Below are 27,910 nucleotides of genomic sequence, written 5' to 3'. Positions count from 1 at the left end.
ACATTTCATCATCTCGATGGAGACAAAAATTTCCATTTCATATTTTGAGTGCAGGAAGTTGAGAGAGATAAAATCCAGTGAAAACATATTGGTTTCAATTCAACTGAGGTTTAAAAAAAAAAAAGCAAACTTAAGTTAATCATTTTGAAGGGAAAGAGGAAAGGAAGGCATGGGGTTAAGACTCAAAACTATGAAAAGGGCTGGTCCCTATACAGGGGCTGCTGTAGCTCTGGAAACTATCTATCAAAGGATATTTTAAAATAAAGTGGCTTCTCTGCATTTTGTCTTTTTTGGTATTGTAAACATGTGCTGTTTGCTATCACCTGAATCTAATTTAAAACATTTTTTTTTTTGCAAACAAAACAAAAAATTTAAGTCTTTTAGGCAAGTATCTTCCTAAGGAAAAAAAGGAGTTCATTTATTATAAAACTGTGAGGATACCCAAGCACGGCCCCACCTAAGATTCAACAGCATGAACTTGAGAGCTTTTGTCCGCTGTTCCTCAGAGCTGAACTGGGTTTCAGTAGAATAGGAGCCACCGCTGCCTCCTGTGTCTTCCTTCTTGCCTTTCTCCACATCCACCCTGTAAGGAAGACATAAATGGATGTCTCATCTTTTTCAGCCCCTTCTTTGAACGGCTGTACACAGCCCAGGAAAGCCCCACTGCATAGTCAAACCTGCTGTTCCAGAAAAAACGGAGCCCCCAGACCAGTACGACAGCAGTTCCTTAGATACGTCTGAGACTCCAGACTCCACAGGGAATACGCCGAAACCTCTAAAGCTTCAAACCCGCCCTCCTGGCCAGGGCACGGGTACCCACACCGTCCAGCCCCCAGCAGCATTCACCTTGTTTCACTCCCCAGGAATATAACGCATCTGGTTTTCTACATCCTTCCAGCTGCTGTTGTTTAAATTCACTGTATTCCCTCTGATACTGAGCTGCCTCTGGATCCAGTCTCAGCCTCAGCCTGGGCATCCTTAAGATCTTCTGTCACTGTCTCACGGTTCTTTTCTTCCAGCTCCTGGTCAGCCTCTCCTCCCCCAGTGCCAGCTCCTTTAGTCCCTCTGCAGCTGCTCACCGCCACCCTCCTTCGTTCGCTCTGAGATCTCCAAACATCGTTTGCGGCTCTGACGCTCATCTTCAGTGACGTTGAGCTGAGTGTCCAGCTGGCCTGAAAGAGAGTCTGTGCCTCCCGCACCCAGCGGTGAGCCGCGCCTGTCTGGCCCGACAGGATGTCAGAAAGGCCTCCAGGGACCTTCACGCTCCAGCTAATGTTCTCCCCGGGGCTGCGTCAGATGCCTCCCAATCAGAGTGAAGCTGTTGGCACTTTCTGCAGACATCATCCAGGCTGGGGGGATGAATGTGTGAGAGACACCGTCCTGATGGGGTTGGATAAGGCTCCTTTCCTGAGTTAGCCCCTTCCTCCTGCATCTCTCCTGGTTTCACCTGGGCTGGGGGTAGTAATGGAGCTGTGGGCTCCTGGATGGTGACACGGTCCAGTTTCGGAGGCTAGCTGCAGTATTGGCACACGAAGCTGACCTGCATGGTGCCGCTGGGCATCTCCAACCCCTCCATCCCTTGGCACCTGGAGCCGCCGCCCTGGTCCAGTCTACAGTCGGGCACTGTGGCTTCCCGTCGGCCCCGGAGCAAGGCCTCCTGAACTGCCGTCACCCCGTCTTCAGCTACTTCCTGGTCCGCAGCTAACAGTAACTCATTTTTACTGAGCATTTATTATGCACCTGTTAGTGTTCTAAGCGCTTTACAATATTGACCCCTTCACTCAACCACTTAACCAACATTCACCAGCACCGGAGGAGCCGGACGCTGGGCTCCTAGTGGACACAGCTGTGACCACTGCAGTCACAGGACCAGGGTCCGGTGGGGAAGACAACCCTGGGAATGCCCACGTGGAGTGTACATGCTCTTACGGACATGGGCAGGGAGCCTCAGACAGGCCTTGGCGTCCTGAAAGAACCCACCCTGGCCCCAGCCCCTCCAGCTGCTGCACCTCCGCCCGATACACTTGAAAGAGCTGGCTGCTCCTGACGCTTCTTCCTTCCCTCCCCTCCTCTCTATGAGCTCCGATCTATCCTTCCCCCACTGCTGCTCTGAAACAGCTTTGTTCAAGGTCCGAACCCCCCGCGGCAGTCCCTGTCCTCCTCTCTCAGCCCTTTTCCCCCACGGCTTCTCGGATGCCACCTTAATCCAGCCCCTCCCCCTGCCCGCCCGCCTCACCGGTGCTCCTGCTCCATCCCCCTTGCTGAGGGATACATGCGGGAACACCCCAGGGCTCAGGCCTGGGCCTCTTCTCTTTCCCGATCTCATCCTCCTTCCACATGATCTCATCCATGACCTCAAATACCTCTATAAACACATGGCTCCAAAATGTGCGTCTCCTGCCCTGACTTCTCCCCTGAGCTCCAAACTCATATGCGCCACACGGCAGGCATCTCCAAAGGGCAAAGCGGAATTTTCTATTTATGCACCCACGTGAACCTGCCCTACCCTCCAGGAAAATGGAAAACATCCACCCAGGTGCTCAGGCCCAAAGCCAATGAGGTATTCTTTTTTTCCAATCAGACCACGTATAACAAAGTCTTTAAATATAGATATATTTTTTTAAAGAAGAGAGGGTGGGAGGGAGAGTCAGTCCATATCAGAGCTAAATGCAGTCTTCCCCACTGGCCCCTCGCCGTGAGACACCCCCAGGCTGGGCTCCTGTGACCTTCCCTTAGACTCTGCGACCCCCTCACCCACACGCGCGGCTCCTGACCCCACACGACACACGACACGCGACACGCGGTGAGCAGCCTCTCTGCCTCCCGAGCTGCAGGGTACAGGGCTGCTCAGTTTGACCTCCTCCATCATGGACACAGCCCTCGGCCTCTCTGAAGACACACCTCTCTGGCAGTGGGACTCCCTCCACTCCCATGAGAACTTGTTCCCACACTGCAGGGAGCCCCTCTCCCCAGAGTCAGTGATTCTCCCATCCCCAGGGTCACAGCTGGCCCAGGTGTCGTGGGACACCGGAGCGGGGTGTGTGAAAGGAGAGAGCTGAACCAAGCTGAGCTGGGCAACGGGAAGGGCTGGTTCGGGACAGGCTGAGACTCAAAAAGCCCCATCTGGCTGGGAGGACAGAGCTCCTGGCTGAGACCCACACAGCTCAGGAATGTGGCCACACCAGGCCACGGACCAGGCAGAGGGCCCAGCTGAAGAGGCCTGGAAATCCTCACTAGCACTGCTGCTCAGGTGGAAGAGGGAGTTCCCAAAGCAATCTGGGGTTGAAGGAGGCTGAGTAAACATCGGGCCGGTGAAATGCCTCTCCCTGAGCTTGAGCTCCACCCTCAGTGTCTGCAAGACCAACCGTGGACAGGGCACTGATGGCCAAGGCAGAGAAGGGAGTAAGCCAGCTGGGTCACACAGGTGCCTGTGACTGGTGTGTGGCAGGTGACTTCAGAGAGGTAAGGTGGATTCTGTGGGACAGTCATGCAACCAGTGGCAGGTGTATGTGACACAGGCAGGCACACCTGCACAGCACAGGTGGAGGAGAGTGTGCACTGGTATGGGATGATGGGAGTGACAGGTGAGCAGTCAGGGACAGACAGGTGAATATGTGACAGGCACACCAACACCACGGCTGAGCGCTTCCCACCCAAGTGCCAGATGTCTCAGGGCCACAGTCCCCCCAGCCCAGGGACACTTGAGGGCCCTGACGTCCTTGGAGAGCCTCCCAGGCCCTCTCTGCCCTCCAGGGTGACCCTCCCTGCAGGACAGTAAAGGGCCCACCTGTGACACAAATGCCCGGACTTAGGGAGGGCAGCCCGGCAGGGTCCTCAGGGCCAGAGCAGGAAGATGGGAGCGGGGAGGCACCCTCCACTCCAGCTGTGTTCCCCCGGTTCTCCAGGCTCCTAGACACTTCCTGGGCTCTCTGTCTCCAGGAACCAGGGGCCTGGTGAGTGCTTGTAGCCTCAGACTAGTCTGCTACCCCAGGAGACAGTGCCACACAGAATTCCTCCCGGGATGGCTGAAGAAGAGCCTCCCTGTCTCCACCCCAGGTCATGGGGCCCCTCCCATCTCGGACCCCCCAACCCAGGCCTGCTCCCAGTGGTCACTGAGTCCCCAGAGCATATGCACACACACCCCTCTCCCAGCCAGGTACCCACCACACCCACTCCAGGTGCATGCAGATCCCATGCCCACACACCATGCAGGGGCAAGTCCTCCAGAACTGCTGGGTGGAAGGTCACCAGCAACCTGGGCGCTGCCCCCACACCCAGATCTGTCCTCAGATCCCAACCCAAGGCCCTCCTGGAGCCCCCGCAGGCTGAGCCTACTCTTAGCCCTTTGCCCTCCTCCCAGGGGGCATCTGCTAACTACAAGACCAGCCTCAGGGATGGGAGTGAAGCTGGGAGATGGTGGTGAGCACAGCCCCACACATCACCGCACTCAACCGCTGACGGCTCCCAGGATTGGCCCACCTTGCTCTCCAGGCACCTGTGGTGTGGATTCCTATGCCCAGCCCCTCCCATAAATCACGGCCCCAACTGCCCATCCCCTTCTAGCCCCTCCAGAGCAAGCTCACAGAGGCACTCGAGGTTATCTTCAGTTCAGCAAGCTCCCATCTGTGTGTCCTGGCCAAAGAGGGGTAGGAAGCACGGACCGGGAGGGGTCAGTACTGACCAGGAGGGGTCAGTACCAACTCCTCCTACCCTATGACTATGCAGGCACCCCATGTTCAAGACCCACCTCCAAGAGCCCACCATCCCAGCCTAACATCATACACGTGCACACACACCACAGCCTTTGTCACTTACAAGAGGTGAACCTTTCCTGTTTGTGGACCAGGCCATCCAAATATTTCCAAATCACCTGGCCCTGGGGGCCCCCTGACTTGTAGGAAAAGGACCCTAGGTTCTGTTGGCTTCACTCAGTTAATCTTTCTCTCTCCCTCTTGTTCATTCCATCTCTCAATTTCTTTCTCAGTCTTTCTCTCCACCATTCTGTCTCTCAGCCTCCCTCTCAATCTCTCTTACAATGTCTCTCTCACCATCTCTCCCTCTCCCAGTCTCTCCTGATCAATCCCCCACCATCTCTGTCAAACATTCACTCTCTTTCACACACAATGTCTTTCTCAAAATCTCTCGTTAACCCTCACAATATCTAGCTCTCTCAAAGTCTCTCGCAATCTCATGCCCCTTCTCATCTCCCTCCCAATCTCCATCTCTCCTCTCCCTCCCTTTCTCCCTCTTTCTCACCCATCTCAAACAACCTCCCTATCTCTCCCTCTCTCCCTCTCATACACACACACGAGCACGCATGGCAGGGGACCCAATACTCAAGGGTATCCACAAAGGCACACCTGTGTGTGTACTACCTGGGGCACACACTTGATGTGCAGCACGTATAGTATTTGTGTAAACCCATTCTTGGGCCTTTATCCCACCTGTGGCTCCTTCATTGGGCAACTGAGGCTGTACTTGGACTTGCAAACCAGTGAGGGAGAGGGGTCCTAAGTTGAGACTCTAAAGGCCAGGGCAGGGTCTGCCTCAGGTTACAGTACCAACCATAGGCCAGGCACTGTGGAGACAAGAGTGAACAACCCAGACAGACCCTGGCCTGGAGTGCCCACCCTCTAGTGAGGAGATGGACATGAAGAAAACTCTTCTTCTCTCAGTACATGGAAGTACAGCAGTTAACAAAAGCACAGTTAGAGGTGTCACCAGGTGTCAACATCAGGGGAGACATCCTAGGGGCAGGTGGGTTTGGCACCCAGCAGTGGAGGCTCATGGGTAATTTACCTGGCTTGAGGTCTGGCTCTCACTCTCTCTCTCTTCCTCAGTCTCAACAACCATCATGTCAGCATAATTTCTGACAATGGACTGGAAGATGCTGCTTTTGGAAAAGAGCTTAGAGATCGGGGCCCCAAATTCTGGGTGTTCGGTGAAGTGTAATAACTAGGAGCCTGGCTTATTCGTGTAGCTGAGATCGGAAAGATCTGACCAGGAATTAAAGCATCGGGCAGGGGGTGGGTCCAGGCAGAGCGAACTGCATGTGCAAAGGCTCTGGGGTTAGAGGGATGGTGGTGGTCACCAGCCCTGGGAGAAGGCAATAGAGGGTCATGGAGCCCAAAGAGAAAGGGCAAAGTGTGGCCAGAGATAAAGCCACTGCCCCCCAGCGTCATGCATTCCCTTGGCTCTGACTTTTGATAACGTTTGGCACATGAATTCAAAGGAGGCTCCATGCTGTGATGACTCAGTCCAGCTGGATGGGGGAGCATGGTAACCAGGATGGAGCAGGTGTGGAGAGTGATGGTGGTCCCCATGGCAGGAAGATCAGGGACCACCTCCACAGCAGACACAAAGAAAGAGAAAAAAGTAGAGCTGAACTTGCAACAAGGAGAAACCAAGGCCAAAGCAGCTTCGACATTGGAAGCAATCAGAAGAAAGCTTTGCAATGTAATTGGCTAGAAAGCAAAGCAGCCCAGCTCAAGAGGAAGAGAAAGCCAGAAAGAACCTCCCATTCCTGGAATTTACTGTCTCCTGCCCCACTGGGATCACCTCCTCCAAGAAGCCACCTTGATCCTGTTAGGTCCCTTCCGCAGGAGCCACACGCTTCCCCTATCTCAGGGCAACCTCTGCGTTAAAATATTTGGTCAACGATCACCAAACTCACCATGTACTTCCTTCCTCAGCCCACTAGAGGGTCCCCCGGCTCCAGGCCTTAGCCCAGCTGGAACCCGCCGGCTGCCACTTCCCCTCCTACGCAGCCCAATGAGCAGTCCTGACTACGTTCTGGTTCCTACGGCCTGGCTCCCCCAGATGAAGGATCTTACGTTTAACAGTGGGGGGAACGGAGGGCAAGAGCAGTAGTCGAGGTGGTTCAGTTCTCACAGGAACAAGTGGACTTAAAATATTCCGTAAAAACCACCGTGACGGTTATTGTGATTAGGAGGTCTCTCACCGCAGGGGCCACCCACAAGTGCAAATCCAACATAAGCCATCAGTGAGAAGCTTTGCAATGCTGATGTGTCTTTCAGAGGAAAAGAAAAAAAATCTACATTTCCACATACCACATTTCATTAGGTAACCGCTCTCAAGACACTGACATAAACAAAACCCCACGCTAGCCTAAAGTCTGAAAGGCAAACACATATTTTGAGATTTTAGAGGAATTTATACAAAAATAGTTAAACTACAATGTTTTACCACTTGAACACTAACTGTATGATATACAAATTGCACACCTGTGAGTTTCTTTTAACTTTCCTAAGAAATAACCACCGTGGGCCAAGTTTTTAGAAGAAAACTATATTCTTTTAAAGAAAATGAAAATATTCTCAAAGGAAAAACTTAATTTAAGTCAAATCATATGCTTTTGTTGTGGAGCCTGATACACAGTGCTTTCCTGTAACGGGCAGGGCGCCCCCTCGCGGTCTCTCTCGACCGAGACCTGTGGCTGGAATTCTGCACGAGGTGTTCTTTTCCCGAGGCCGAGGACGGGAGGGTTTGGGAACGAGGAGCCAGGGATGGGAAGACCGGGGCGGGATGAGGGCTGAAAACGCCCAACGGAATCCCGGTGGCCAAAACCCGCAGTGACCACAATGGCCAAAGGGAGGGCTCCTTCACAGGCCCCACTCCCTAAGGGTGTCATTCCTCACCCTCTTCTGCGACCCCTCCCAAACAACGAACCCTTCCCACCCACCAGCGGGCCAGGCGCTTATGAGACAAACACGCGTGCCCTCCGCCAACCCCCGCCTCCCCGGAGCGTTCTTGAAGGGGGTCCCAGACCCCTTCTATACAGGGAAACTGGCTCCCGCCCCGAGGCCAGTCGGAGGACGGCGGCCGTGTACCCCGCGCCCCTGCACGTGGCAACGGCCACCTTCAGCCCCGTGACCCAGAGCCGGTCTGGGAGCCTGCCCCCGGGGCTACGGGGCACAGGGGGTCCCGAAACAGAAGGCGGGTGAGGGGGTGGGGGCGGGAGGCGGCCAGGGCCCGAAAGAAAGGAAGCCGTTTGAGGAGGCACAGACGGTGAATAAATATTAGTAGCTTCGCCGCGGGGCCGGCCCCTCGGACAGCAGCTCGGTGGCTGGTGGGAGTAGGGGTGGGGTGGGAGCCGGCAGCCGCGCCCACCCTGACACAGAGCTCCGACACTGACCTGGGTCACCCATCGCCGGCGCGCGCGCAAAAATATACTCGCGCAAAAACACGTGCGTGCGCAGGATAACACGCGCTCCTGAGCGAAAAAACGCGCGCGTGTGCACGCAGACACAAACACACGCGCGTGCGCGCCCGCGCGCGCACACAGACACGCCCCCAGGGTCGGGCTACCCGCCCCCAGCTCAGAGCTCGGTGACGTGCACAGCAGGTGAGGGAAGTGGGCCTGGCCGGAGGCGCCTTAGGTGGCAGCGGCGGCACAGCAGGTGGCCCTCCAGGGGGTAGCAGCGGCGTCCATCCTCCCCGCTCAGCTGCAGCCCGCAGTCCTAGGGAAGAACACAGTCCCGGCGCCAGAGTAAGCAAGGGAGGGGTGCATCAGAGATCTGTAGGACCCTGCCCACCTTCCAGAGGACTTTGGCCTTTACTCTTTGGGGGAAGGGGGTCAGGAGCCCAGTGTTGGACACCCCGAATTGGAGAGCGTCTTACACATCCAAAGGAGCCAGCCAGGAGGGAGGTAGTCGGCCACTAGGCTGGAGTCTGGGAGAGAGGGCTGGGCAGTAAATGGGGGCATCAGCATAAAAATGTTACAGTTTTTAACAACAAAACAACAGGAGTTTCTCCCAGGGAGTGCAGATAACTAGAAAAGAGAAGAGAACAAACAGCTGAGCTGTGGAAGCTCCAACTTTAAGAGAGGAAAGAAGAGGAGCAGAGCCAAGATTTTAGGGGAAGATAAAAGATGAAAACCAAAAACAGCCTGTCCTAAGGGCACAGTGCAGAGGGCGTCTAGGAGGGAGAGTCTAGGAAAGTTGCTGCGAGCTTAGGACAGTGACAACTGAGAATCATCTCCTGGATCCCCACATCGGGGTCACTGGTGACCTTGGGAAGGGGGGGAAGGTCAAATGGCTGACCTCAGTGGCCTTAAGAGATAATGGAACGGAAGACCTGAAGACATCAAGTAAACAAGGAGTTTTGCTTTATGTCCCTTATCTTACCATTTTTACCACTTCAGGATATTTTATAGGCTAATTTTCTCTGTTTAACAAGTTATGTGATTCGTGTTTGACCTCTAACAGGCAGGAAATGTGAAGGGCAGCCATGGAGGATGGTGTGCTGCAAGCGACAGCGGGGCACCAGGCAAGACCTACTGGACAACTTTTTCCTTCCTTTCGCCACCCACCCCAAGAAGGCCCCTTTGGTCACACTCTCACTGCACCCAGGGCTGAACTCCAACCTGGAAGCTTTGACACTTGTTACCCAAAGGCCCTGAGACCAACATCTGCCCCGCCCCACACAGGTGATGGAGCTGGGCTGTTGTGATGGAGCTTCATGTCCCAAGCAACTCAGGTCCCAGGTGTCCTCCATGTCCTGTCTGGCCACAGCCCCCTGTTCCCATCCAAGGGTCTCCCCTGGGGACAGCAGCACCATGTCTCACAGCCCCGAGGCGCTGGTTGTAATCTGCCTGCAGCTTGACCTGCTCCTGAACCCTCAGCATCAGCCTTTCCTTAAGGACTGAGCTTAGCGATCCCAAGGGGACACTGCAGTCCCCAGGATGGCAGAGCACGATGCCCTCCTACGGTTGCTGGAGGAACTGTGGCCCCTCTGCAGGCCATGCCTGCTCCTGATCCCCCTTCCCTGGTCCTCCAGCAGGATTCCTATTCCCTTTGGGCCACTTGCCCCCATCAAGGCAACCTGGTTCCAGATGGATGCTAGATTCCTACTGAAGGTTTCTCACTGACACGCCTGCTCTTCCCTGGGGGCTCTGAAACCCAACACTTGGTTTTTCTCCTACCTCTCGGTCAGTCACTCATTCTAGGCCTCCTGTGTGGCTGCTCTGCCTGAATGCATCCCCGGAATGTTGGAGTTCCCTGGGCTATCCTGAGCCGCCGCTCCTTCCTCTACAGCTCTTCCTGGAAGACCTCATTTACTCCCCTGGCTTCAGTGGCCATGTACATGCCCATGATGGGACTCCTGCTTCCGGCCATGACAGTAACAAGGACTGGATTTCCCGCCCTACCTTTAACAATGGCAAACTGGGCAAAATATATGAACGATGATTCTCAGACTCTGAACAACAGGCAACGCAGGCCAGTGATCTCTGAGAGAAGGGAAACTAATAAGGAGAGCCCTACAATTGCCCAGGTATACTACCTGGAGAGATTTTTCCAGGCTGCCCATTGGTCTCCCTGAATTGAGAATTTGGGGAGGCAAAGCAACTAGAAACCACAGGGCAGAGTATCAGAGAGGAAAGAGCTATGTATGCCAATGACTCCCAAACTCCTACACCTGTACCAGGGTCTTTATACTCCAGCACATCCGGCTGCCGCCTGGATAGTTCCGTTCAGGTGTCTCCAGCTACCAAAAGTGAGATCATCTAATGCCTTCCTCCTCTCACCCTCACTCTCTCCTGGGGTTGTAATGGACACCTTCCACCCCCTCAACTCCCACGTCCAATCACTAACCAAATCCAGTCCCTTGTACCATCTAACCAACACTAAACTCAGTCTACTTGCTGGAACCCAGGGCCACAACCTTGACTCTACCTGCCTCCTCAGGGAACCCCAGCCCCTACTCCCTCTTCCTCCATTCGTTCTCTGCGTGAGTGCCCTTTCTAAAATCTCAGTGACATCGCGTCATCCTTTTTCAATCCTTCTCCATTGCCCTCAGGATAAGTCCGGGCTCCTCAGCTCAAGTGGCCTTTAGTCCCCAGCTCCTGCCAACTTCTCCAGTGAAACAAAACAGCACACTCACCTTCACACCTTAGCACATTCTGCTTCCATTGCCTGAAAATGCCCTTCTCCCTGCTCCTTGGCTCTTATTCATCTTTCAAATCTTAGCTTGGGTGTCACCTCCCCCAGAAAGCCTTCCTTGATTTTCCAAGGCCTGCTATGTGCTCTGAAAACTCCCCTTGATAGCAATGATGACCCTGTATAAATAGTGCCTGAGTACTTGTCTCTCTGGAGGATAAAGACTGTCTTTATTCTCTGTACATCAACAACACCCCAACACTGTACATCCTCGGGAAATATTTGACTGAGTGAGAAACGGGCTGAGAGGAACCATATCCTGGAGGGGAGGGAGAGAGCTCACTGGGGGGGGGGACAGGCAGAATGGGGCAGAACCATAGAGGAGGGGAGCCCCCAGAGTACCTGGGGAGAAGGCGGCCCGTGTGAGAGGGGGACTGCCCTGGCCGCCGGCCTTGTGGGGGGAGCCCCCCGAGTACCTGGGGAGAAGGCGGCCCGTGTGGGAGGGGGACTGCCCTGGCCGCAGGCCTTGCGGGGCCCAGGCTCACCTCGCAGTGATAGCACTCGACGTGGTAGTCTCTGTCCATGGACACCACACGGACGGTCGTCTCGCAGCCCTGGAGGAAGAGACAGGGCTTGAGGCGAACTGGGTGGTGGGCACATAACTACACGATGCGCTCCTGTTATGGGGGCCGTGCCTTCACACCCGTGTGAGCTCTGACGTGGGTGCTCCCACGGGGCCAGAATAGGCATCAGTGGGTGCACACGAATGGAGTGTGCCGTAGGCCTCCTCCCACGGCGGCAGCCGAGAGCACGCACGCTTGCTGATGGGAGCGGTCACGTGGGTGTCAGTGTGTGCGTACGTGCTCTTTTCAGTTCTTTGGAGTCAGGAAAGACCACTGCCAGGCCTGCTTCCCCAGGGCCAGCATGTGTGGAAGACCCAGTGCCGGAGAGAGGTGCACCACCCGAGGATGTCTCCCGCACAAACCGCATCCTTCTCTCGTCTGCTCCCTCACCGTCTCAGCTGCGAGCTCACAGAGCCCGGGGCCAGTCCTGACATCGACAGGCAACAGAGCTGAGGGGGCAGTGGGGCAGCCGAGCAGCAGGGGCCACCATTTCCCTCTAACTCATGCGGGGACACCTGCACCGTTCGTGCACTGGGCACAACACACGTCCCTCAGCCCAGAGGGACGGGGGCAGGGGCGCCTGCTCATCCCTCCCACTGGGGCCCGAGACCTGGGGCCAACCCAGGCAGGACCAGCAGGGCCGGGCGGGGCCAGGCACCTGACCATCTCCAGGTGAGTGGTTCCTACCTGTGCAGGGAGGATAGGACGGGCACAGGAGGCACATTTTGGTGCAAAAACCCTGGAGGAATAAAGGAAACCAGAAGTGACCAGCTGAGTGACCAGAGGCCAAGGGCACGAGGACAGGTCCACCCATAGCAGCCCCATGACGTGGCCCGAGCATCAGGCCCCCTCGCCTTGTGCAGATATGCTGGGGTAGCAGCATCCTATGCCATGCCTTCTTGGCAGGCCTTTCATGTGGTGCCCCAATTCACCTCCACCCCATCACCTCCTCCAGGATGGCTTCTTCTGGTTCTGCCCCGGCCTCTCCCTCCCTCATGCTTCCTGTCAGTCATTGCCCCCTCATGTCCAGGCTTGGGCCTCCCCTAGCTGAGACCCCTGCAAAGCCTGGCTCCACACTGAGTACCAGGAACCGATGCCCAGCACCAACCCCATGCAAGGCAGCAGCACAGGAGCAGAGGTCCGAGGGCTGAGCCTGGAGCCACAGCAAGGGAGAATGGACCACCTGGTCACATGGCTACCGGATGGGCAGGAGACTCTGCAGAGACCCCAAGCCCCCCATTCCAGGCAGAAGAGTCCTGGCCTGGCCACTGGAGCAGCGGGACAGAAGCTAGATGGGGCAGCCCAGAGTCCCCACCACTCGGACGAGGGGGTGCAGGCAAAGGCAGGGGGAGGAGAGGACTGAGACAGAAGGCTCCAGGCAGAGACCTGCGCCTCGCCCCAACCACTGAGCACACAGCGGAGGCCAGAAGTGAGCAGGCCAAGAATGGAGGGCACAGACAGGCAGGCCAGGAAAGTACTCCTGGGGAGAGGCAGGGGAACCACGGGAGTCACACTGCTCCATAGCGCCGGCTACTCACGTGTGATAATCTCGGACACAGTAGATGTTGTTCTCCACGTCCACAGTGAAGGGCACCCCGTCCAGGCACTCGTTGCACACCGAGCACCGGAAGCAGCCCGGGTGGTAGGACTTCCCAAGGGCCTGCAGGATCTGGGGGCGGGAGGCACTGAAGGGTCAGTGTAGGTGGAAGGCTCAGCACAGCCCCCAGAAGACACTCTGGCTCTGAGCCCCTGGCAGGTCTCCAACAGGTGAAAGGGTGGGGTCCTCGACTCTGCGCATGTCAGAGGGGCTCCAGGAGCCTGGGGGAGGTTCTCACCATCTCCATGATGAGGTGTCCACACACGCTACACTTGTCAGCCGTTTGCTGGAACCCGGAGTACTGGGAGGGGACACAGGATCCAGGATGTTATGTGACAAAGGGGCACTCGCTGCCCAGCCAGCATCTGCTTCCTGGCCTCAGGTCACCACATGAATCAGAAGGAGGGTCCCCACCCCTGCTCCCACCCATGGCACCAGCCAGGGCACAGCTTTGACTCACCAGGAAGTCCTCCTGGCAGTACACTTTCTCACCCACATTGTAGAACGCCTTCCCGCGAAGTCGTCTCCCTGCAAGGATGAGGGTTGAGAAGGGGGTCCCTGGACTGCTGGAACCAGGGACGACGCTCCTGCTGCCATTTCTCAGCACCCTCCTCCAACAGACGAGAAGCCGATTGCAGACAAATTTTTAAATTTCCCTCTAATGTTATGTTATTATCATTACGCTAATTAATATTTTTTAAAAATTAAACAGAATATGTTGTTGACAAAACTGTGGTAAGAGGTTGTCAAAGCAAACGTATGAAGACCTGTTTCTCAAATGTAAACTGAAGTTCTGATAATTAAAAAAAAACATTTGCTTTAAGTTCAGTGGAATTCAGAGCAGACTCTGCAGAACGAATTTCTTTTTTTTTTTTTTTTTTTTTTTTTTTACTTTTTCTTTATTTTTGGCTGCGTTGGGTCTTCGTTGCTGCGCATGGGCTTTCTCTAGTGGTGGCGAGCGGGCGCTACTCTTCGTTGTGGTGCACGGGCCTCTCTCACTGCGGTGGCTTCTCTTGTTGTGGACCACAGGCTCTAGGAGCATGGGCCTCAGTAGTCGTGGCTCAGGGGCTTAGCTGCTCCGTGGCATGTGGGATCTTCCCGGACCAGGGCTCGAACCCGTGTCCCCTGCATTAGCAGGCAGGTTCTTAACCACTGCGCCACCAGGGAAGCCCAAGAATGAATTTCTTAATCTAGAAACGTTAGAAGCACAACTCTCACCAGGAGAAGGAGCCCAATATAAAAAAAGGTATCCTTTATTCCAAGGATGCCACCAGGATAGTTCAACATTGGCAAATCAGTCAGTGTGATACATCACATTAACAAAATGAAGGATAAAAATCCTATGATCATCTCAAAAGACATAGAAAAAGCATTTAATGAAATTCAACATACTTTCATAATAAAAACTCTCAACAAAGCGGGTATAGAGGGAACGTACCTCAACATAATAAAGGCCATATATGACAAACCCACAGCTGATATCATAAACAATGGTGAAAAGCTAAAAGCTTTTCCTCTAGGATCAGGAACAAGACAAGGATGTCCACTCTCACCACTTTTATTCAACATAGTATTGGAAGTCCTAGCCAGAGCAATTAAGCAAGAAAAGGAAATAAAAGGCATCCAAATTGGAAAGGAAGAAGTAGAACTGTCACTATTTGCAGATGACATATTATATAGAGAAAACCCTAAAGACTCTATCAAAAACTGTTAGAACAAATGAATTCAGTAAAGTTGCAGAATACAAAATCAATACACAAAAATCTGCTGTGTTTCTTTAACTAAAAATGAACGATCAGAAAGAGAAAATAAGAAAACAGTCCATTTACAAGTGCATCAAAAAGAATAAAATACCTAGGAATAAATTTAACCAAGGAGGTGAAAGACCTGTATATTGAAAACTACAAGACATTAACGAAAGAAACTGAAGAAGACACAAATAAACGCAAAGATATTCTATGCTTATGGACTGCAAGAATCAGTATTGTTAGAATGTCCACACTACCCAAAGCAATCTATAGATTCAACACAATCCCTATCAAAATTCCAGTGGTTGCACTGTTGGTGGGAATGTAAATTGATACAGCCACTATGGAGAACAGTATGGAGGTTCCTTAAAAAACTAAAAACAGGGGACTTCCCTGGTGGTGCAGTGGTTAAGAATCCGCCTGCCAATGCAAGGGACACAGGTTCGAGCCCTGGTCTGGGAAGATCCCACATGCCGCAGAGCACCTAAGCCCGTGCACCTAGAGCCCGCGAGCCACAACTACTGAAGCCCATGTGCCTAGAGCCTGTGCTCCACAACAAGAGAAGCCACCGCAATGAGAAGCCCTCGCACCACAACGAAGAGTTGCCCCCGCTCACTGCAACTATAGAGAGCCCGCAGGCAGCAACAAGACCCGACGTGGCCAAAAATAAATAAATAAATAAATATATTAAAAAAAAAAAAAAACTAAACTAAAAACAGAACTACCATATGACCCAGCAATCCCACTACTGGGCATATACCCTGAGAAAACCATAATTCAAAATAAGTCATGTATCACAAGGTTCATTGCGGCACTATTTACAATAGCCAGGACATGGAAGCAACCTAAGTGTCCATCGACAGATGAATAGATAAAGAAGATGTGGCACATATATACGATGGAATATTACTCAGCCATAAAAAGAAACGAAACTGAGTTATTTGTAGTGAGGTGGATGCACCTAGAGTCTGTCATACAGAGTGAAGTAAGTCAGAAACAGAAAAACAAATACCATATGCTAACAACTATATATGGAATCTAAAAAAAAAAAAAGTTCTCATGAACCTAGGGGCAGGACAGGAATAAAGACACAGACGTAGAGAACGGACTTGAGGACACAGGGAGGAGGAAGGGTAAGCTGGGACAAAGTGAGACAGGACCACTGACATATATACACTACCAAATGTAAAACAGATAGCTAGTGGGAAGCAGCCGCATAGCACAGGGAGATCAGCTCAGTGCTTTGTGACCCCACCTAGAGGGGTGGGATAAGGAGGGTGGGAGGGAGACGCAAGAGGGAGGGGATATGGGGATATACGTATGCATATAGCTGATTCACTTTGTTATACAGCAGAAACTAACACAACATTGTAAAGGAATTATACTCCAATAAAGATGTTAAAAAAAAAATTCCAATGGTATTTTTAGAACAAATAATCCTAAAACTTACATGGAACCACAAAAGACCCTAAATAACCAAAGCAATCTTGAGAAAGAAGAAAAGAACTGGAGGCATCATGCTTCGTGATTTCAAACTGTATTACAAAGCTACAGTAATTAAAAATATGCTGTTGGCATAAAAACAGACACATTCATCAATGGATCAGAATAGCAAGCCCAGAAATAAACCCACACATATATGGTCGATTAATTAACAACAAAGGACCTCACATCTGTTAGAATGGCTATTATCAATAAGACAAGACGTACAAGTGTTGGTTAGGATTTAGAGAAAAGGGAACCCTCGTTCACCGTTGGTGGGAATGTAAATTGGTACAACCTCTGTGGAAAACAGTATGGAGGTCCCTCAAAAAATTAAAAATAGAACTAGCATATGACCCAGCAATTCCCTTTCTGGGTATTTATCTAAAGAAAACAAAAACACTAATTCACAAAGATATCTGCACCTCTATGTTCATTGCATCATTATTTACAATAACGAAGAGATGGAAACAATCTAAGTGTCCATTGATGGATGAATGGATAAAAAAATTACACACACACACACACACACACACACACACACACACCAGAATATTATTCAGCCATAAAAAGAATGAAAATTAAATCTTGGCATTTGCAACAACATTGATGGACCTTGAAGGCATTATGCTAAGTGAAATAAGTCAGGCAAAGAAACACAAATGCCGTATGATCTCTCTTATATGTGGAATCTTTAAAAAACAAAAAAACAAAAAACAAGCTCATAGATACAGAGAAGAGTTTGGTGGTTGCAAGACACAGGGGGTTGGGGATGGAAGAAATGAGTGATGTGGGGTTTTTTTAGTTTAAACAAATTGAACAAAAACTTTAAAAGAAAAAGGCATCCTTGTCAAAACCACAGCCCCAGCAGACCTATGAGAGGCATTCCCATTAGAGTCAGGAGATGACAACACCTAACCAGGAGCAAGAGGGAACCTCCCCCACCTGATGAAACCCCACAGCTCACATCAGACATAATAGTGAAATATTAAATGTTTTTCCTCTTAGGATTCAACAGTATACTAGATGTGCTAGGCAGTGCAATAAGACAGGTGAGAAAGGAAAAACTATAAACACAAATGACATGATTGTGTTATACAGAAAAACATAAGGAATCTATGAAAGAACTGCTAGAACTAATAAGTAGGTTTAGCAAAGCTGTAGAATAGGTGGTCAATATATGAAAACCAAAAATATTTTTATATTCTAGCAACAAGTGATTGGAAAATAAACTTACAATTTTAATTTTTATTATTTTTAATACATTTTACTAGCACCTTCAGTATTCCTTTTTTTAAAAAAAATATCTATTTATTTATTTGGTTGTGCCAGGTCTTAGTTGCAGGAGGCGGGCTCCTTTAGTTGCAGCTTGCAGGCTGCTTTGTTGCAGCTCACCAGCTCCTTACTTGCAGCATGCAGGCTCCTTAGTTGTGGCATGTGAACTCTTAGTTGCAGCATGCACGTGGGATCTAGTTCCCTGGGCAGGGATCAAACCGGGCCCCTTGCATTGGGAACGTGGAGTCTTAACCACCGTGCCACCAGGGAAATCTCCTAAACTTACAGTTTTTAAAATGCATTTTTAACAGCATCCCAAAATACCCATAAAATACTAAGGGATAAATTTAATGAAAGATGTGTCTGACTTTACTCAGCAAAGCCAAACTTTGCTGAGAGAAATTTTAAAAGAGCTACCTAAATAGAGAGATATACCACTGCTGGAAGACAGTTCTCCATTGGATCCCTTCCATTTCTGCACATCTTTCAAACGGCTTGCAGCTTTCATTCTGGATCTTTCCAAGGACATCTGTGGAGCAAACTGCTCAGAAGACAGAGATAGCACCTCCCTCTGAAGCAGAAGGCAGGTTGGTTTGCTGTTCAGTAAAAATAAAGATAATGTGCTTCTCTGGGATAAGAGTCAGACAGCTTTGCTGGCAGCCCATTATAGAATCCTGGGGTTCCCTGAGCTCAGGGCTCCTCAGCCACGACACAGAGACCCACCGCGTGGGCAGCACGCACCTGGCATCCACGTCACCACTGTGGGACCAAGGAGGGCACACAGGACCGATGTGAACATGAAGCTCACGCTGCCTGCAGTGCTGTATCTGTCCCAGGAAGGTCATGTCTCCAGCCAGCACCCGTGAAACACGGGCAGGCTAGCTAGTCAGCTTGCACGTCGGGAAAAACCTTGGACCCTGCACAGTTCCGACAACCATCTTCATGGCTTCCAACGTTCTCATATCAATTCTCCCCAAATTGATCTACACATTCAATGCCGCCCAATCAAGTTCTCAGCACTCTATTTTTTTTTGTGGAAACTGATGTGCCAGTTTTTCAATTTATATAGACATACAAAGAACCCAGAATAGCCAAAATAATCTTGGAAAAGATCAACAAAACTAGAAAACTTACACTACCTATTTTAAGACTTACAGAAATCAAGATAATGTAATATTGCGGTAAGGAGAGACAAAAAGATCAGTGGAACAGAATGGAGGGCAAAAATAGACCCATAAATATTTCAACAAACATACAAGTGGGAAAGCAAAGTCTTTGCAGCACATGGTGCTGGAACAACTATATATTCATATGGAAAACAGAATAAGACTCAATTCTTTACCTCATACCATACATAAAAATTAACACGAAATGGTTATCAACCTAAACATGAGAAACCTAAAGCTTCTAGAAAAAGACAAAGGAGACTATCTTCACGACGTAACAGGGGACAAAAAATTTTAAGTCACAAAAATAATAACCGTGAAACAAAAAAAAAAAAATGGAAGAAAATATTCACAGAACATCTGAAAAGAACTTTTACCATATATATTCCTATAACTAAATAATAAAAGACAACTCCCAATTTAAAAACTGGGCAAAAGAGGGACTCCCCAGGCGGTCCAGTGGTTGAGACTCCACACTTCCAGTGCAGGGCCTGCAGGTTCAATCCCTGGTCAGGGAACTAAGATCCCACGTGCTGCACGGCAAGGCCAAAAATTTTTTTAAATAAAAAGGGAGTAAGAATTAAATTAAAAATTATTTTAAAAAAAACTGGGCAAAAGACTTGAACAGACTTCACAAAAGAAGATATAAATGGCCAAGAAACAGAAGAAAAGATGCTCAAACCTCATTAGTTGTCAGGGAAATGCAAAGTAAAACCACAGTGAGATACCACTTCAAACCCATTAGAATGGCTAAAATTAAAAAGACTAAAATACTAATTGTTGGCAAATATGTAGCATAACCCAACTCTCTTACATTTCTAGTGGGAGTATAAAATGATACAGCCCCTTTGGAAAATAGTTTGGCAGTCTCTTATGAAGTTAAACGTACACTTAGCCTATGACCCAGAAATTCCATTCCTTGGAATTTACCCAAGAGAAATGAAAACATTTGTCCACAAATGACCTGTACAAGAATGTTCATAGCACAACCTAGTATCTATCAACAGTTAAATGGATAAACAAATTGTGGTATATTCATACAATAAAAATGCTACTCAGCAATAAAAAGGAGTGAGCTACTGATACATGTAACAACATAGATCAAAAAAAAAAAAAGGTGGGGCTTCCCTGGTGGCACAGTGGTTGAGAATCTGCCTGCAAATGCACGGGACACGGGTTCAAGCCCTGGTCCGGGAAGATCCCACATGCTGCAGAGCAATTAAGCCCGTGCGCCACAACTACTAAGCCTGCACTCTAGAGCCCGTGAGCCACAACTACTGAGCCCACGTGCTGCAACTACTGAAGCCGCGTGCCTAGAGCCCCTGCTCCGCAACAAGAGAAGCCACCGCAATGAGAAGCCCACGCACTGCAATGAAGAGTAGCCCCCGCTCGCTGCAACTACAGAAAGCCCACGCGCAGCAACAAAGACCCAACACAGCCAAAATTAATTAATTAATTAATTATTTTTTTTAAAAAAAAGAAAATAGTACATACTATTATGGTTGCATTTATATGAAGTTCTAGAACAGACAAAATTAATCTATGATGGTAGAAATCAGAACACTGGTTGAGTGGATGTGATGGGAGAACATATGGGGATTAACTGGAAAAAAAGGAAAGATGGAAGTTTCTCGGGTGTTTAAAATTTTCTATAACCTTGTTAGGGGTGTAACATAAATGTACACATTTATCCAAAATCTTTGAACTATATACTTAAGATCTGTTTGCTGCACTATATGTAAATTGTACTAAATTAAAAACAAAAACAAAGGTAAACCGAATATATCTTGTGCCAGAGTAAAGAAGTGCTCAAAGAACAATGGGGACATGTCAAAAGGGCACAGGAGTCAACTGGAAGGGACTTCCTCTGGCCAAACTTGAGACAATATGAGCATCAAAAAGAATAATGATGGTACTGCAATACATTACATGAATACAAGTCCATAAGTAATAAGAATACTCATAAAAGAAAAAATATATTTGCCCCTGTTCGAGTTTTTTCCTTAATAAAAAGTTTTCAGGGACTTCCCTGGTGATCCAGTGGTTAAGACTCCACACTTCCACTGCAGGGGGCACGGGTTCGATCCCTGGCTGGGGAACTAAGATCCCACATGCCACACAGAGCGGCCAAATAAATAAATAAAGTTTTCAAACATCCCCTAGGGAAATGCACCTTCAACATACACCTCAATGAATTCCCACAGACTTACACAATCAGAAATTACAAAACACATGAGGAAACAAGCTATCATCACCAAGAGTGAGGAGAAACAATAAACAATAGAAGTAGGACTTCAAAAGTCATCAGTTATTGGGATAATTAGATACAGAATACAGAACAGGTAGGTTTAATATGCTTGAAAAATAAAAACAGATGTCCAAAACATAAAACTACAGATTTCTTGGACACGACATTAAAAGCAATGCTGTACCCCAGAGGAATGTGAGGAGACAAGTGAAAGACCCAAAAAGAAGAAAAAGCAAAAGCCCCGGGAGGCTCCTCAGGAGAATGGAATGGAAGACCCATGTGTCTCCTCCAAACCCAAAAGAAAGAAATCTTTTTCCAAGGAGGAGCTGGTTAGTAGTGATCTTGAAGAGACAGCTGGCAGTGGAAGTCTTCCCAAGAGGAAGAAATCCTTCCCTAAAGAGGAACCAGTTAGTGACCCTGAAGAGTCAGGAAACAAGAGGGTCCCCAAGAAAAAGAGGAAATTCTCTTCAAGGAGGAGCCACTCAGCAGTGGACCTGAAGAGGCTGCTGCCAGCAAGAGCAGTAGCTCCAAGAAAAAGAAAAAGTTCCGAAAGCTATCCCAGGAAAATTAGAATGGACATTTCCCTAGTAGGGCATAACTTGCAGAGATATTTCCCAACCCATCCCCTATAGCCCAATAAAAATAAAAATTAAAAAAAAAAAAGCAATGCTGTAAACAAACAAACAAAACTGATCCTTGGCAGTTATGTTTGTGGCAGTATACGGTTTGTTTTCCCATATGCTTCACAGTGTCTTTTAACAAATAGAGGTTTTTAATTCAAATGTAGCCAAATTTGTCAATCCCCTCTTTTAAGTTTGGCAGTTTTTGTGTGAAAAAAATTTTTTTCTTAACCAGAAGATTGGTAAAGATACGTTTCTATATTTATTTCTAAAATTGTCAAGTTTTTCTTTACCCATTTAGGTCTTTGATACACCTGGATTTAATTTCATTATTTTATATGGATAACCACTTTTCCCAGAACCATCTGCAATGCTGTCTCTATCACCCATCAAGTTTTCACAGACATGGGTCTGTTTCTAAACTCTCCACTCTGTTCCGTTGGTCTATTTGTCTATCCTTGCCCCAGTACCACATGAAATTAATTAATGTAACTATACAATATATATTGACACCTGGTAGTGGAAGTTTGCCCAACCTACTCTTCTTCAAGATCATCTCGATTATTCTTAGCCTTTTGCTCTTCCATTTAAATTTTGGAATTAGCTTGTCAAATTCACGAAAACCTGCTTAACTGGAATTACAATGCATTATAGATCAATTTGGAAAAAACTGACATCTCAACACTATTTTATATACCCATGTTCAACAGTATATATTTACATGATTACGCTATATTTATTTTTCTTGTCTTACTGCAATGACTAGGACCTCCAGTACAATGCTGAATAGAAGACATGGTTGCAGGCGTCATTGTCCTTTCCTCTTTTAAAGGTCCATTTTTCTTATATTTCACCACTGAGTATGATGTTTGCATAGATTTTTAGTAACCAACTTTTATCAGGTTGAGAAAGTTCCTTTTTATTTCCAGTTTGCTAAAATCTGAATGTCAGATTTTATTGACTGCTTGTTCTACTCCTATTGAGATGATTATATAGGTTTTCTTCTTTAGTTTGTTAACGAGGGGAGTTACATTAACGAATTTTCTATTGTGATTCCACTAGTATTCTTCAGATAAGCTCAACTTGGTCATAATATATTATCTTGATTCACACGCTGCTGAATTCACTACCAGTGGAAAGAAGAAGGGAATAAATAAAGAATACAAGAAAAATTCCCAGAACCGAAGGGCAAGTCTCCAGTCTAATGGGCTCTTTGTGTACGCAGCATAACCAATGGCACAAAGCCTACACCAAACATAAATAAAGTATCCTAAGTCAAGTAGCTGCAATGCACAATTTCAGGAGCACCATTCCTGTTGTATCTATGTAAGTGGCACCCCCTGCAACTGTGCAGTTCACAGCCCTTTCCAGAGGCTATTACAGGATTTGCTCAGTGATAGCCCTCTTCCTGAGATCTCCCAAAAGGAAAAAAACAGATCACACACACAAAAATGAGAATCAGAATGGCATCAGAATTGAGCAGCAACCATGGCTTCGGGAAGATAAATCTATGACTTCAAAATGCTTAGTGAAAATTATTTCCAATTTGAAAATCTATTCCCAGTCTAACTACAAATTGTGAGGGTTGAATAAAGGCATTTTAGACACAACAGAATTCAGAAAATTTACCTCCCACATTGCCCTGCTTAGACAACTACAGCAAAACACTGGACAGTTTTGGTTGTTTCACAGCTTCGATTCCTCCCTACTTCTCCAAGTTGTGTTCAGTAACCAACCTTACCTCAGACAGCCTGGTGTGTTTAAGGGAAACCTGAATCCACTCCCCTATCCATGGATGGGCTTGATTAGTATAAAGCTAATTCTTCTTCCCTTATAATGGTTCAGAGACTCAGGCAAGTAAGTCAATCAAATCATAGCACTCCCCCCAGCCACAGGGCTTGGTTCAGGAATGGATGTGTGAGATGATCTGGCCAATGATATATAGGAAGATGTTTGTTAGATGTTTACTGGAAGAGAAGTTTCCCCACCCCAAAAACATGACCAGAAGAAATGGCCCCTCTTCCTCCAGACCAGTGGTGTCCCAATGGAAGTCTCAAGCTGCCTCAGACATTTCACTACCATAAGAGAAGTTGCCCTAAGGATAAAGCCAAACCCAAGGGAAACACAGCCAAGCTATTCATAGGGCCTAAGCCACTAGATCAATCCCAGCCTGAAGCCAGCCCTATCTCTGGGCTCCCAGTTCAATGAGTCAAGAAATATTCTTAGAGTTTAAGCCTCCTCAGCAGCTTTTCTGTAATCTGCAGCTGAAAGCTTCTAGGAGACAGTGGATTCAATCCAACCAATATACATGGGAAGGCACAGAATGAACACTCCACAGGGGTCCAGAGAGCAACTGGCTCAGACTAAGGAGAGGCCAGGGGCTCCAAGGGGGAACTCAAAAGAATGCCTACTAAAATGGGGCAACTGGAGTGGGGAGAGGAAACTGAAGGATATGATAAGTCAAGACAATGCAAGGAGAAAAAAAGGTTAAAAAAGAAAATTCCAGGAAAAGTAAATGACTATAGAAAAAAGGAGATATAACCCCAGTATAATTCTTGGTTCTGCAGTGAATAATATTTACATAGTCATATATTATAGTGATATAAACCTGGTTTATTGACTTAATCACAACTTATGATGGCTACACTGAGAAGACGGAAGGAGAGAGGGGAGAACAGTCAGCCTAAGAACCTATTCCTCATCTACCACAGCAAACATATGTAAATCATTTCTAAAATTGATAATCAAGAAACAGCAGTGTATGCTGTTAGAACATGGAGGTGCCTACTAGATGAAGTTGCTAAAAAATACTAAGTGGCTGCCCCCGGGGAACAAGACCGGGGTAGAAAGGTAAGTGGTTTTTTGCTATTGCAAAAATAGCTTCTCAGGACTATCTGACTTAACACTGTGTACATATTACACTTTTTTTTCTTTTAACATCTTTATTGGAGTATAATTACTTTACACTGGTGTGTTAGTTTCTGCTTTCTAACAAAGTCATATTACACTTTTATAAAATACAATGTTTTGTATTAAAATGTTTTGTGTATATAAATAAAAGAAGTCTTCTCAGGGCAAAGCATGAAAGAACAGTAAGAAGATCAAGAGTGCAGACTTATTAGGTCGGTTGGACTATAGTTACTTTTTTCTTTTTATAACTTTGTCTAGGTTAAATTATAACATTTATATTTTATACAGTGTGTAAAATTAGGACAAAAAATATATTGTAGGGAAAAAAATATTAGCCCCATATCCAGGCAGGCAGAAGGCACATCTCTGGCTCCACGAGCCCTACCCAGGCAACCGAGAGACATCAGTACCCTGCCCAGGACAGAGGTTCCAAAGCCAAGGGCTAGAAGGGCAGCCTTTCCCTGTGGCCAGCAAAAGCCTCCTCCCTGGCCTCAGGCCTCCCTCCCCAGGGCCCAGCAGATCTCCCCAGGAGCCTGGGCCTCTCAAGCAGACTAGACCAGAAGAAAAGGGGGCCACAACTCAGCCTCCTCCACACTCCAGCCTGGGCCAGAGCTGGGTGGTCCATGTGCCTGGGACTTAGGTGCAAGGGGATCCACAGTGCAAGAGGGACAGGGGAGAGGTTACCTACCACAGGAGTTGCAGGTGAAGCAATCGGTGTGATACAGGCTCCCCATTGCCTGGCACGCCTGCCTCGCTCCATAGATGCCAAGCCCACACTTGATGCAAATACCTATGGAAGAGGCAGGAGACAGCAGCGATTAGCACCAGGACTGTGGACTTGAATGGACGTGCATCTGACTCCCAGCCCTAATGCTGCCCAGCCACGTGATCTTGGGCAAGGAAATTCCATAGGCCTCCATCGCTCCATTACTAATGGCTAACATGGGGACAGGAAGGGTACCACTACTTATAGGGTTTGCTGCTGTTGTTGGAGGACTCAAAGAGTTTAGCAGAGCACCTGGCAAGTCAGAGCTAACTGACACTGTCCACACCATCAAAATTACAATGACGTGTTTATACCTGGAAAGTTGCTCTAAGCCCCTTCACCTTGATCTGCTCGTGGACAGAGGGAAAATCCTTTCTGCTGTCTATGAACCGAAAAGAATGAAGACCACAAAGGCACAACCAGGGCAGAGTCCCTGACCCTCCCAGCCACACCTCCCTCATCTGTACAGTAAGGTCAATTTATTCTCTTGTTCAGTCAACACATGGACACTGACACCCCATATAGTTTAGGTGCCAGAGATTTTGCAACACACCAAACAAATCCCCCCGCTCAAGGAGCCTGTATTCCAGTGGAGAGAGATGGATAACAGGTAAATCACATCTCAGGTAGAAACAAGTGCTATGGAGGAAAAGAAGGCTGATTAAGAATATGTCTGAGTGTGTGATTTTCAAAGAGGATGGTCAGAGAAGGCCCCAGTGACAAGGTGACATCTGAGCAAAGGTCTAAAGAAAATAAGACAGGGAAGTTGCTCTGCAGGGAATAACTGGGTGGACTTGGGGACCACCTCAGGGTGGGGTGCTTGGCAGGCAGGGGAGGGGTGGTAAGGAGAGGGGTGACCAGCAATGTCAGGGCAAAGGCCAGCACTAGCCTTAGGGAACTCTCTAGCCAGCCCTCCTGGAGACCCTGGAGACTGCAGGTGGCCAGCCCAGACATCAGAGGACCTCTCACAGACTCACCAAAGGTCTCCCATGCCACAAAGGGCATGGAGACGGGCCCCACCTGCCCCCTGGACCCTAAGTCTTCTGGCTGCTTCAGGACATGCTGCCTTCACCCTCTCCTTCCTGCTTTTGCTTTCCACCAGATCTCTCTCCTTAACATTTACCATGGCTGAGCGTCTCCCACCTTAAAAAAAACCTCCCTCCCCGATCAGCCACCCCATTTTCCCCCTCCCCTCAGTCAAGAAAGCAAGCTTAGTCCACATCCTGTCATCTCCTAACGGTGCAGATTTATGGACTTTCTCTTCTGATCTTGCTAAAGGGGGCCCTCTCCTCCTCTCGGGTCTCCAGAATATGACCCGCACCTGGCTTTCTAGTTCTTCTCTCTTCCCAGTTCTATTGGGTATTCCCTTGCTCAGTCCTGGGTCTCCCATGCCTCAGTCTCCCCAGGGGAAGGAGAGACAGTTCAGATGCCCTCAAACCAGGCAGGAATGTAAAAATGGCTGGTGGGCACCCAGGTGAATGGAGAAGAGAGCCATGGCCGCCGGAGGTCACAGACACGCCTCAGCTCCACTGACGGCTACCGGGGAGGAATGCAGGGCCAGCACTTCTAAAGATTCTGATTTTTCAAGAAAAGCTAGAAATCTAGATTTGTGCATGAAATCTTTCCATACTGAAATTAATTGTTAACTTAAATGTTTTGAGAATTTGAAAGCCAAACACACCACGTCTACAGGTCTCCACACGTGGCTTTAACCCAGTGCCATCTGCTGCCAAATGCTCACCCCTGCCGAGGCTCCTGGCACTCTGCCCAGCCCGGATCCCTCTCCTGAGCCACTAATCCACCTCCCGGATGGCCCCAGACCACCTCAGGTCCAGAAGAGAGCTCTGGGTTCCTGCCCAGAAAACGGCACTTTCGCATAGCCAGGTTTCAGGAAGCTTCCAGGTCTACCCTGTCTTTCTCACCTCCAACTCTGAATCGGGTTCCTCTGTTCCCTAACTCTGGACTTCATTCCCTCCCCTCACTCCCACTGGCCCGATTCAACGTCATCAATTCTCATCCCACTTGCTGTTTCAACAGCCTCCTCACAGCACCCCACCTTGGCCCCCAATAATCCATCCCCAAAATCGCAGCCAGACTTATCTTTCTAAAGTGAAAATGACCCACCCTCACACCTTCACTCTCGTCCATCAACTTTGAAAACCTGACCTTGTCATTTGACTAAGTTACCAGAAAACACGATGCAAGGAGCAAAAAGTCGGCTGCCTATTGGAAGCAGAACAGAAGGATGGGTCAGAGGGGAAGTTATGAACTTGTATTATTTGTTTTTCGGTTCTGTTTGATTTTTTGCTAAATATGAGCTTGCACCACTTCAAAGAAAATACACTGAAGAAGGACAACCAGGACCATGAGGTACCTCCAAAATCCAGGGAGTAGACTGTTTCGGAGAAGAGTTGACTCCACCTTTGGGATGCAGTAAGATCCAGACCAACAAGACCTGGCAAATGCCCTCTGGTGTTTGGGGCTGAGGCTGGGGCATCGCCAGGGTGCTGAGCAAGAGCTGGGTCAGTCCAGTGGGAGGAGACAGAGATGGCTGAGGGGAGATCGAAAGCGCATAAG

The 27,910-nt window shown here is 48.8% G+C and overlaps 1 protein-coding gene across 8 annotated transcripts in view; it reads right to left on the bottom strand.

Moving 5' to 3' along the window:
* WTIP (WT1 interacting protein) overlaps nucleotides 1-27,910 on the bottom strand; it is a 67,298-nt gene that overhangs the window by 35,747 nt on the left and 3,641 nt on the right. For 2 of the 8 annotated variants that reach the window (XR_014237353.1, XR_014237354.1), the window contains exons 2-9: nucleotides 27,708-27,884; nucleotides 25,256-25,357; nucleotides 13,579-13,646; nucleotides 13,357-13,419; nucleotides 13,060-13,206; nucleotides 12,209-12,260; nucleotides 11,444-11,512; nucleotides 458-8,480 (exon numbers count right to left, since the gene is read on the bottom strand). Coding sequence is in view for 5 of the 8 variants with exons in the window: in XM_082366510.1 (XP_082222636.1) it covers nucleotides 8,340-8,480; nucleotides 11,444-11,512; nucleotides 12,209-12,260; nucleotides 13,060-13,190; nucleotides 13,357-13,419; nucleotides 13,579-13,646; nucleotides 25,256-25,357; nucleotides 27,708-27,884 (803 nt within the window). In the remaining 3 variants the exon portion in view is untranslated. Of the gene's footprint in view, nucleotides 1-457; nucleotides 8,481-11,443; nucleotides 11,513-12,208; nucleotides 12,261-13,059; nucleotides 13,207-13,356; nucleotides 13,420-13,578; nucleotides 13,647-25,255; nucleotides 25,358-27,707; nucleotides 27,885-27,910 lie in introns of those variants that run through there. The other 6 variants (XM_082366510.1, XR_014237355.1, XM_082366511.1 and 3 more) reach the window with 6 other exon arrangements.

The sequence above is a fragment of the Balaenoptera borealis genome (genome assembly GCF_965194805.1).
Source record: "Balaenoptera borealis genome assembly, chromosome: 19".
NCBI lineage: Eukaryota > Metazoa > Chordata > Mammalia > Artiodactyla > Balaenopteridae > Balaenoptera > Balaenoptera borealis.
This window is presented reverse-complemented; position numbering and strand designations above follow the sequence as displayed.